We start from the raw sequence: 12,531 nt of genomic DNA, 5'->3' as shown, positions 1-12,531 counted from the left end.
TCCACCTTATTTTTACCTGACTTCACGTCTTTCAAATTGTCTTCTTTTTTTTTCCCCAGATATCAACAGCACTTGCCAAAATTGGCCTGTAATTTACGCCGATGGTGGCGCTATCAGCGAGCCAGAGGCGGAAGCGGAGGCGACAGCCACGACAGCCCCTTCAGTGGTAAGGCTGGATCCGACAAGATGTATGTGATAACGTACTTTCAAAGTCCCTCGGCCCTCAAGTAAATCTTATCATCAACAGCCCCTCATCAAACAAACAAATAGATAAACAAACAAATAAATAAAAAAACAAATAAATAAAAACAAACAAACAAACATCCAATTACTTATCAAATATTCTGAACGAGAAGGTCAGCATAGCCAGGGCATCTTATTAAATTCACTAAATGAACAAGGACCACGAGCTCGACATCAAATGAAATAGGCCCACGAGCCATAAGGTCGACCATCTCAACGCTAGGCAAATATGGCCCATGAGTCCGACACTAGGCAAGCAAGGTCCAAGAGTCCAACACTATTGTAAAAAAAAAAAAGGCCCACGAGACCGACATTACATCACAGGGCTTAAAGTGCGCAGTGTCTTTCTCGTGATTCTTGTTCACCTAGTGTCGGACTCATGGGCCTTATTTGCCTAGTTTCGAGCTGGTGAGCCCTTTTTGCGTAGTGTCGAGCTCATTGGCTGTATAACTCATGGACTTTTTTTTTCCAATGTCGACTTATGACACGTGGGTGTCGGGCTTGCGGGATGACTCCATTTAGGATAGTTAATGGGAGGCGAGCAGGCGACTTGTTAAAACTCCATTTTCATAATTTCAGAAGACCACGTAACTTATGAAATATGTAGAAATAAGCTCCATTCCCCTTCCCCCAACAGGTACGACGTCGCAGATCGACCGCTGCTCGTGTCGTCCGCAATACCCGGGATGATGATGACGATGATCATGAGGACGATGATCAAGCGTGGCAATGCATTCCGGGACAAGGGCCACAGCCCGAGGGGGAACCCGAAGGGGAGCCCGAAGGACAACCCGAGGGAGGTGCCGAACCGGAGACGAACGCCGAAGGTTCGCCGGAAACTTCTCGTAAGCTCGAACATTGCGCAACTTAGACAATATTTCAAATTGTAGTTGAACTGAAAGAAGAGCTTGATTCCGAGAGTCTTGTTCGGCATCTGCGTTCCTTCAAAAGTCGACGCAAATCAAATGTCAAATTTAAAGGGGAAGGCTAGTAACTGATCAGTGGGAATCAGTGGAAATGCTGGGAGATGATTGTTCCAATCCTCATGGGATTCATTCAAGAGTTCATTGTATATCTATTGTTGTGTGAAAATGATTTGCTTCAGAACGGTCTCATATTCAAGTAATGTGCAGATTAATGCTCCGTCACTGACCAGGGACGCTAACCTGGAAGCATTAAACTGCACATTACTTGAATATGAGACCATTCTGAAGCAAATCATTTTCACATAACAATAGATATACAATGAACTCCTGAATGAATCCCATAAGGATTGGAACAATCATCTCCAAGCATTTCCACTGATTCCCACTGATCAGTTACTAGCCTTCCCCTTTAATGGAAATATTACGACTGACCAGCGTTATCATAATCATACCAAAGTTGATGAAATCGTAAAATTTCAGTAGGGTTCTGGAATTGAGTTGTCCTTTATCTTAGCAGTTCTCTCAAATTGTCGTTTTGGTACAAAAATTGACGTTAACGCATTCCCCATATGGGAGTCTGTCGGTCTGGTACGGGGTCTACGGAAATATCACGATTTCGTCGAGGGAAATAGTTTACGTTTTGTCCTCTGTTTTATTATTCCCATGTTTAGTAATTATGTTTGCTGTCATGGTAGTGATCTTTAGGCCGATAGGCTTCTGTCAGCTGACCGTCCTTGATACAGTGTATAACTTTTCTCTCCGTAAAGAAAAAACAATGTGGGTAAAACTTATTCCGCGATTTTGTCCGTAAGTCGATGATATTTCTGTTAAGTCAAAATTTAATTTTTGTTGTTGCTGTTGTTGTACTTTGCATTCCAGCTGAACCAGAGGGTGAACCGGAAGGGGAACCTGAAGGTGAACCGGAAGGAGAACCAGAGGGAGGTAAGTTTCATGGACTCGACTTATATCAACGATGCAGGTATTCTTGCACAAATGGACAAATTAATTAAGATCTTCTGAAGAATATGATGTGGCAATAGGTATTAAGTTGAGTGTTTTAAATGTTCAGTCTACTTACATTTATCCGTCCTCATTGGGATCTCATCCACCACTGACTCTTTACCCCGGAAACTGTCGGGAGCTACCTTTCGGAACAACAGATTCCTGTCTTGTATAAAGGCTTAATCAAAGATCGTAGACTATTCCCAATTTTCTATTGCGCCTGTCACAGTGTCATTCAGCTTTTGATCTGTAAATTACCGATTCTGCTTTCAATCTAATGTAAATTTCATCATTGAACAGAAGTACATGTAGTAGCAGAAATAGTATTGGACACTTTGAGAAACAAGACAGAATATACATTCTCCTACCAGGAATAGGCATCATGTATCGAGATCAAATACCTTGATGATGATGATGATGATGATGGTTATCGTTATCATTGTTATTATCATTATTATTATTAGCATTATTATTAGCATTATTATGATTATTACTTATATTATTATCATCATCATTATCAGTGTCATAATTGTTGTAGTTATCTCTATCATTACTTCATTATTAGTATTATTTTTCTTGTTGTCATAATCATCATCACCACCATCATCATTTATAGGGCGCCCTCTACATCCCATGGACTGCACCGACATTACCATCGGTATGGCCATCGGCGGTTACAGCAGGATACACGACTACTACACGAGGGACCGCTCCACGCCCCGGCTGGACACGTTCTACGGCGGCATGGACAGCCTCACGGCCGCCATGGGCTGGCAGGGCGACGGGGTGACCAAGATCATCTTCAGGAAGAAGTTGGCAGGTGTGGACTTTAACCACAATCTGTGCCAATGAGTCAAATATGCACAAATTCAACACTCAAACCGATGAACAGGAAATAAATGTTTCACGCAGAGGGTTAAGAGATTTCTTTTGGACATTTTGGCCCGAATTCTCGAAGGTGGTACAAATGAAACCATAATTCAAACCATGGACAAAAACCATGGAGCGCCAAGTGTCGCATGGAATATTTCGTTACGAAATTGGTCATTTCGTCGACAAAATGACCGTTTCGTTAACGAAATTATCATTTCGTGGACGAAATGTTCATTTAGTTACAAAATGTTGTCATTTCGTTACAAAATAAACTTTTCATCGACGAAATTACTGATTTTGTAACGAAATATTCCATGCGACACTTGGCGCTCCATGGTTTTTGTCCATGCAACCATGGTTTCATTTGTACCACCTTCGTGAATTCGGGCCACTCAGTACACAATTTGCAACGTGCAATAGTTGTAGTTTCCATAGTAACACATTTTAATAGCCAATCAGCTGCGACTATTTCAGTGTAGAATTAGTTTGTGGTCATAGGTGCGATAGTACAAGGTTGTTCATGAGGTGGAGGATGAGGCGCTCTCTTCAACGAGGCTTCACCTCATTGTATGATTAAAAATATTTTAGAAAATAGCAACAGCAACCAGAGCAACAACAACTAAATATTGGGCCCTATTTCTTCCAAAATCATGTTGCCAGTATGATGTTTCTTTCGAATCTGACATTTGAGATAAAAAAACCCTCAGAATCGGCGTTTAAAGATCACTCTGTCCAGATGATAGACCAAGAGTGGTTTATGTTACTTCAGCAGGGATGATGTTTGATGCTTGCATGATCTGAGTCCACACCTCTGAACCTAAGTATAGACATAAATGGCACTTAGACTATCAAAGGTAGAAATGTATTGACAAAAAAAAAAAAAAACATTCTCTTAAACTATAACAGATGAAATGTGTAGTGAGTAATTGGTGGTATAATAACATCTTCCTCCCTGCTGAGAGTTTATTCACGTTAATTGCTGTTGTAGCGAGTTATGTTTGTCATCTTTGTAGTAACTCTGAATGTTGGTTGTCGTCTTTTTATCTTGATTGATTACAATCCCTTTAATTTCATATTGTCGACTTAAAAAAAAAAAAAAAACAGCTGACAATGAGATGACGGACCACGCCATCCCTAACGACGGCCCCGTCTTTGCCATCTGGGCTCGGGGACAGGAGTTTGGTCGCTACATCCACGTGCCTCCCAGCGGTCTGGAGCGTTGCCAGGCAACCGACTACATGTTCTACCAGCGAGACGAGCTCAAGTACCATGGGACGGATCCAGAACAGCGAGGAACCATTCCAAATCTGGACTTCTACGGTGAGAAAATTCCTCCGTGGAGTCATCATAGTATATTGTTTTTTTTTTTTTTTTTTTTCGGTTTAGCTTGAAAATCATTCTCTAAACCTTCTCGTGTAGCCTTTCAGTATACGTACTCCTACTTCTTCTCTGAATTAAATGGAAAAGAGAATATATCTTAACATGCGATATCGTCTAAAAACACCTTACATAATATGCGACATCGTCAAAAGACAATTTAAATTATATGCGACAATCGTACCATCTGTTTGTTTCTTATCGACTTGCCAAAATGAAAATTTGCGTCGATCTTCTTGCAAATGCAAACATAAAATAGAACAAATCACACATGGACAGATGGGACATCTACGACCTTGATGGCCTAGTTAGAAATTCCTCTACAGCATAGACAGCATCAGCACCTCTCGGCTTTCTAGAAATAAACACGGTCTATTTCATTGAATGGATACAATTGTCTTAACCCGTTGAGGACGAGTCCCGAGTATACTCGGGCAGGTGTCTATGGGAAATGCGTGTTGTAGCAAAATCAAACCGTCCTAAACGGGTAAAAAATCAATAACTACTGTAAACCCTAAGCGTGATAGTGTTGTGATAACGTGAACATTAATTTGGTTGTTGTTAATGAGTGAATTCTGCTACACAGCTAGAATAATATCAATGATTGAAATAAGAAACACATTCTTTAAATGTCCGAGAATGAAATCTGGTTTACAGCGTGAGTGTCGAAACAAGAAATTATTCCCGAGTGAAAGGTGACGTGAAATCTATAAAACGCACATATAAGCAAGTTCACCTGTTGTCTGGAATGAATGCTCCAATTAATGCAATGGTATCGGAATAAGCACGTTGGGATCAGTGAAAAACGCAAGGATATTGAATGGAGTCATTATTGAATGCCATGGAATACAGTTTGTTCTAAATTATTATTCAACAATACTTGGATATAGGAAAAGTAAGTCATAATGTACCACAGTGACTTGCACACGCAGTAGGTTGTTATTTGATTTTGTTTCATTATTTCAGAGTCGGGCTCTGAATTCTTTAGCGTCTGAATAACGAATACTTTTTAATATCACACTAAAAAATCGAGATAACTAGAGCCTACTCAGTGCTGATAATTATAAGGAAGTTATACCAATGGCGCACCATAAAAAGTGCCATGAAATCAATAGCGTTGGGAAATTCTAAAAAGCCTTAACTGAGACAAAAAAAAATACCTTGAAATAACCATAGGAAAAATGTAATGTCTTTGAATCGTAGATTTGCTTTATTTATTAATCAATTTGTTTATATATTTATTTATTATTCATTCATTCAATTATTCATTTATCTATTCATTCATTTATTCATCTATTTACTTACTTATTTACTTAGTCATTTGTTAGTTTACTTATCAATTATTATATTTTTTTCTTCCAACATTTCAAACGATAGTTGATCCTAATGCTGTAACGCAAGACGGGCCATGCTACAACGAGGTCACCCTCCCAGACGGCTGCGTGGGCACGGCCTGCCAGTACCGCATGGAGATCCGCTACAACGAGGAAGAAGACACATTCACAGTCGACATGACAGTCCGCATTGCAGCTGACCGCTGGACCGGAGTGGGCCTCTCCGAGACTGGTGTTATGGTTAGTCGCGTCCCACTAAAGTCGACAACCGTTGCGGTGGTTCTCATGAAATCATTTTGATTAGTAATCGAGCTGTTTTAATCATCTGATTTGTTTCTCACATTTCAATACGAAATTTGTAGGAGTCAGATTAACGGAACCTTTACTTTACTTTGTATTACTTTACATGGAAATAAAATCATTTTGAATTGAATTTGAATTGAATTGAACCGATCGCATACCCCTGTATGCTGACTAGCCGGGCCCAGTGTGCTGACTGCATGCTCAGTGCATGCAGAGTGCAGCTAGCTGCAAGCTGTCAGTGTTGTGCTGTATTGTTTTAATGTGCACTCGGTTAGTCTTAATCACACACTGTGTTTTATATAAGGATCACGATCTCATCAAGATATTTACTAATCATTATTGTTTCGTTTAGATATTTTGAACATTATGTTTTATTATTGAGCAAGTAAATCTAAAGAAAGTAATTTACGTTCAAATTACAGAACAACCGGCAAAGTATTCACATATATAAATAATATTGTCTGGTAATTAAGACTAGCTTTGTAGATACTGCGTTTTTCCTTGGGGAAATATTCATCATGTAGATACTGCGTTTTTCCTTGGGGAAAGTGCGTTTGGCAGTTCATACGGAAAAGTAGCTTTCCAAACATTTTTTCAAAAATCTGAATATGTCATATGAACAAGGATTGCCCACTGACTATATTTATGCAAAAAAGTGAAAATCGACAAAAATGTTAGATACTGCGTTTTTCCTTGGGGGGGGGGGGGCAGTACTCATCAACTGTTTTGAGATAATCTGTCATACTCTTTCTCTCCATCCCCTCTGTTGCTTTCCCATTACTTTAATATCTGTACATCTGTCTCTTGCATATCTACGTGTTTGTTTCTCCACATATTTTCTGTCTCTCCCTCTCCGTCTACTACACACTCGTTGCCTTCCTTTCTATCTATATACTTGTCTATATATTTTTTATTTTATATTCATCTAAACTCTCTTTCATTCCATCTGTCTATCTATCTGACCATCTGCCTGTCTGTGATGTATGTATGCATGTATTTATGTATGTATGTATCTATCTACCTATCTGTATACCTATCTATCTATCTACCTATCTATCTCTATACCTATCTATCTATCAATCAATTTATCCAGCTATCTATATACCTATCTATCTGTATTATTGTACCTGTCTATCTATCTATCTATCTATCTATCTATCTATCTATCTATCTATCTATCTATCTATCTATCTATCTATCTACCTACCTATACCTACCTATTTATCTATCTGCCTATCTACCCATTTATATACCTATCTATCTATCTATCTATCTATCTATCTATCTATCTACCTACCTACCTACTTACCTACCTACCTATTTCCATATCTTTCCATCTCCTTATCTTTTTATTTATTGATGTATTATGTCCACCTCGTCCCCAGATTGGTGCTGATGCCATTCTCTTCTGGTTGGAAGGAAGCACCGGGATGGTGCACGTGAAGGACTACCAGCTGAACGGGAAGTCCTCCGCCCAGGTGATCGAGGACGCTACCCAGGACGATCTCACAATCAACAGCCGGTCGTACTCCAACGGTCTCCTCCGCCTCTCGTTCACCCGTGCGAGGAACACGGGCAATACTGGGGTGAGAGTCTAGTAGCTAACCGATTACTAAGTACTTGGTCTTTACTGCTTATAGATTGAGAGCCAGCGAACTACAGATACTCTAAAATTGTTATACAAAGTTTATGATAGACCCAGACGATAAGCACCCTTCCCCCATGGTTGCGTTTATGCCAGGCGAAACTTTCCTCTCCCATATCATATGTCTTTACCATGCACCCATTGCCTCGCTGTTAAATTTGCATTTTTATAAGGCACACTCTGTAAATTCGAAACGTATTGACGCCTCAGGGTCTTATACTTAATTGCAGTTGCCGATGTCATAACTTGCTGAGCAAGACTTGATAGGTGATGATTGAACTGTTACTTTATATCTTCCTCCTTCCCCAATCATACCCACCCCATTCTCTTTTCCTTCTTCCTCCTCCTGTTTCTCTTCTTGCTTCTTCTCCTCTTCTGCCTCATCTTCTTCTTCCTCCTCCTCTTCCTCCTCCTCCTCCTCCTGCTCCTCCTCCTCCTCCGCCCTCTTCCTTCTCCTCCCTCTGTACACCAGGACTTTGTCTTCACCGATAACGAGGACAATGGATGCGCCTTCCTCCTTCTGCCGAGAGGTGACGGGGGCGCGGTGACGAACGGACAGCTTTCCCAACACACCCTCACACCCTTCATCAGCTCCAAGATGTGTGTCATGGAATGCAGTAAGTGCGCCCTCATAGGGTCTAGCCCTGTCATTTATGTTGTTATCTATTACTGTCCCTCTTCTACCTTGTACCTCAGGTATTTAACCAGGTTTCACATTCATGTTGTAACAGTGTGCCTACCCCATTGTGCAATTTACCTGAATAACATGTTCTCTTTGTCCTAATTGAAGGTAGTATGATCCGTGATGATGTAATGCGCAAGCATTTTTCATAACCTACTCTTTCCATTGCACACACCTCCCTCAAAACATTTTTCAGTTTTAGAAAGAAACAGATTTCAGGGTCAGTTTTACAGTTAGCGATCAAGAGGCTTTTGAAAACTCTGTGATCGAAAAACAAAACAACAACAATTATTACACGAAGGGGTTTAAATGAATTAAAAGATCCAATCCACAACGGAAACAATCATGCCCTTACGATAAATCAGTATCAAGTCGAGCATTATAGGCCTTCATATTCTTTTTTTTAATTAAAAGATAAAAAGACTTACATTGTTCTGCATTGGCTGAATTCACATAGCATGTACTGGGTAGATCGCTTTTTGAAGAGGAAGTGACACGCACTATAGAGTATTTTGAGCACGTTGTGCAGTGTATTCAATAACTGTGTGTATAATCGTAATACTTTTCAGGTTCCGGAAATCGACTGGCCGCCTCTAACATCTCCATATTTGTTGGTCTTGCCGCCCTGTTCTTCACACTTTTCTCCAAACTCTTCTAACCCCAAGGCCATCGGCCATCTGTTGTCGTTATTCATACATTTTGTTGTGAGTATGATAATTACGATAAGTGTGTGTTGCTAACCCATTAACAGTCTATTGCATGATAGACATATCATCACGTCATTATGTAAACAACCTGACTTTGCACCTCATCCCTGATTTTCATCTAAAGTTACTGCCAACCTTCCCCCTTTTTTATTGAATATCAGACTACCGCTGTCGAGTGTCATATAAACTTCGGATAGTGCAACACCTTGGTGTGTGTGTTTGTGTTTATGTGTAATTAACTTTTGATATATTACACAAAGATCGACGTCCTAAAGATATGTTACAAATGCATTACATCCGTACTAAATATAGATACATAAAAAAGACTAACAACTTCTTTATTTGTAATGTTCAGAAATCTTTAACTCCCACTCTTACACTAAAAGATTTTACCGCGCTATGCCCGGTACCTCGTTGTAATGGTACAGAAAAGGGCAGCTAAATACAGTCACGAGAAAATCGGGACCGACGTATTCACCTCGTTAAAAGCGGTACCTCGTTGTAAGCGAGATCATTATACATTGTAACACGGTTTCTCTGCATGTGTTTGTGGCGGGAATATTTGTTTTGTTGTGGTTCGTTACGTTTTAACCCTATGGGTATGTTACATGACATTCTCTCGGCAGCAATGACTGGTTTAGATCTAATCTCTGCTTTTCCACACTTTTCTTCCAGATGTCGTTGGAGACGGGGAAGGCAGCGCTCCCAATGTCAGGCCCGTGCGATGGATGACTTTTGTTCTGAGTTTCGTCACAATTTTTCTATTCGGCATATTGTGCCGCCATCCATAGACCGTTAGACCCTATAGCCGCAACTTCCGGTTTCCTTTGTACGTGAGTGAGTGTGTGTGTGTGTGTGTCCGTGTATGTTTCTGTTTTTTCTAAGTATACCTTAGCAAGAAGACAGATCAATTCAAGCAGTTGAGAATGACAAGAATATAATAATATGACGCCTAACCTTACTTGACACGACTTCACGTGTCAAATCGGTTATTGGTGTTTGGACATAGGATTATTTCTGAACAATTATTAATAACAACTGCGACAAGGAAACATAAAGAGCGTTCATGTGATGTTGTTGTTGTTGTTGTTGTTGTTGGTGGTGGTGGTGGTGGTGTTGTTGTTGATGATGATGTTGTTGAAATATTAGCTGAAAAGCATATAACAGGCAGTATGATACAGCTGCAGTAGAGATTCCTCTTTGACCAAACGCTTCTGGAGATAATGAAATTTTGTGTCTCGGTTCTTTTTTCAATGCACAAACTGATATCTCAAACGACTTTGTCCAGTGAAAATGAGTAAAGATTATTCTAGTTTTGCACTCATCAAAAGAAAATGTTACAAAATGTATATATATATATCCAGTGAAACCTACTGTAGTTGACAATGTCATGTTAGTATGATCAGTCCATTTCGTATGCACATACACAGAAAAAAAAATGTTCGTCATGTTTTGACTCTCACCATGCATTGCGCACGATTTAAACAAACGAGAAAAAAAAAGTAAAAAGAGTGATTTATTCTAACACAGTTCATATTTCACCCAGTAAATAAATACTTTCAGCGAGATACGAAACAACATCAAAGTTCCTGACACACTGAAATGGAAGTAGAGGGAATCACAAAAATATAAAAAAAGAGAAAAATCAAAAGAAAACAAAACAAACATGTTCGCACTTGGTCCTGATAGTGATGTTTTGCTTATAAACTTTATACGATGTACATCTATATTATTGAAAGATGCACGGTAGTACATTTGGATACTAAAGAGAACGAGACTGTAGATTGCATTATAAATGTTATGTGTCACATGTCCTTTGTAATTATTTTAGGGACACTCGGCAAGGTCGAATGCCTAGTCGTATTGCTGTCATGACTGTTTAGCAGCAAAAACAAAAACCTGAGAAATCGGAAATAATAGAGTATGAAGACATAATTATTTATAACAACTTTAACTCGACAAAATATGACTGCTCACGATTCCTTTGGAGTCTCTGAAATGAATTCTAATATATTTCCAACTTGATAATCATTTATGGCAATTGAGAAGTGCGAATCTGAGTTCCATTTCATAAAAAAAAAGTTGATATTGTGGCAACTCTTCTTGTAGTGGCAGTTGTCATGGTAACGAGAATTCAGGTTCTTGATTGGATGTTGTGATGGGAAAATTACCATTCCAGAAAGAGTTACTATCCTAACATCTTTTAGGAAATGGGGCCCTGGGATGTGGGTAAAGCAAATATAGGAAGAGATCGGATGAACTGAACCTTCTGGTAATAAGGTGTGTTGAGGAAGAGCAGAATAATATGGCGTTTAAAATTCATTTTCTTCACTTAAATATCAGAAAAAATATTCTGTGTACAATGTATAGAGTATGAAAATCGAGATTTATACCATTTATACGTGTATATGTAAATGCTGTCACTATCTTTTCGTACACTTTTTGCCTTTTATTGATTTTTGTTTACATGTATTATTTGCACAAACGTTAGTCGTACACAAAACAATTCAGGCCTAACAGAACGAAGAACAGTACTCCAGAAAAGCTTATATTTATGGACGTGTAAATATGAGACTTACAATTAAATACAAGATGGTCCATCACACTTGAAAGTGTTAATCTCTCTCCTCTAGTGATCATTTCAAGCGAGTCATCTAACCCCACTATTTTTGTGTGCGGTTGTGTGTCTGTGTGTATGTGAGTGTGTGAGTGTGTTTGTGTGTCATAAGTGCCAGCTACGAAATGAAGCATGCAGTTAACGAGTTAAAATGAATTAAATGAGTTAAATTTGAGCGTTTTAAATCTTCACCGGCTCCATTTGAACAAACACTCTAGCATGCGTATAGTTGTTGGTGTTTTTTTTTTTTTCATTTGTGTGTGTGTGTGTGGTTTGATTTACTCTGTAGCATCTCAAGGGAGCTGCAGCATGGACCCAAATGAAACAAGGAAAAGCAGAAATTACGTGGTGCGTAACATGTCCCCGCCGGAAGTAGCAATTTGTAGCAAAATGTACAATATAGGTAACAAATCAAGGTCAAAGGTCAAAGAAGTCAAAGATCAACATTCTGTTGAAGCCCTCACCTATTGCCATCACATAAAACAAACGGAATCGAAATCGGGTTAGAAATGGCGAAGGAGTAGCATTTTGTAGCCAATGTACAATAAAATGTAGGTCAAAAATCAAGGTCAAAGGTCAAAGAAGTCAAAGGTCAAAATTCTGTGTAGAAGTTTTGAAGCCCTCACCTAGTGCCATCACATAAAGCAAACGGAATCGAAATCGGCTTAGAGATGGCGAAGGAGTAGCATTTTGTAGCAAAATGTACAATACAAGTCAAAAATCAAGGTCAAAGGTCAAAGAAGTCAAAGGTCAAAATTCTGTGTAGAAATTTTGAAGCCCTCACCTAGTGCCATCACATAAAGCAAACGGAATCGAAATTGG

The 12,531-nt window shown here is 39.3% G+C and overlaps 1 protein-coding gene across 1 annotated transcript in view; it reads left to right on the top strand.

Annotated features, from left to right (window-relative positions):
* LOC140237116 (uncharacterized) overlaps positions 1-9,883 on the top strand; it is a 29,094-nt gene extending 19,211 nt beyond the window's left edge. Inside the window, exons 9-17 of the mRNA XM_072317058.1 lie at positions 60-166; positions 881-1,088; positions 2,049-2,111; positions 2,788-2,991; positions 4,149-4,364; positions 5,799-5,995; positions 7,444-7,644; positions 8,176-8,320; positions 9,768-9,883. Of these exons, the coding sequence (XP_072173159.1) occupies positions 60-166; positions 881-1,088; positions 2,049-2,111; positions 2,788-2,991; positions 4,149-4,364; positions 5,799-5,995; positions 7,444-7,644; positions 8,176-8,320; positions 9,768-9,883 (1,457 nt within the window). The remainder of the gene's footprint in view (positions 1-59; positions 167-880; positions 1,089-2,048; positions 2,112-2,787; positions 2,992-4,148; positions 4,365-5,798; positions 5,996-7,443; positions 7,645-8,175; positions 8,321-9,767) is intronic.
* Positions 9,884-12,531: the final 2,648 nt, after the last annotated feature.

The sequence above is a fragment of the Diadema setosum genome, chromosome 13, assembly GCF_964275005.1.
Source record: "Diadema setosum chromosome 13, eeDiaSeto1, whole genome shotgun sequence".
NCBI classification, from domain to species: domain Eukaryota; kingdom Metazoa; phylum Echinodermata; class Echinoidea; order Diadematoida; family Diadematidae; genus Diadema; species Diadema setosum.
Note: the sequence above shows the minus strand (reverse complement) of the source record. Positions and strands in the feature narration are given on the sequence as shown.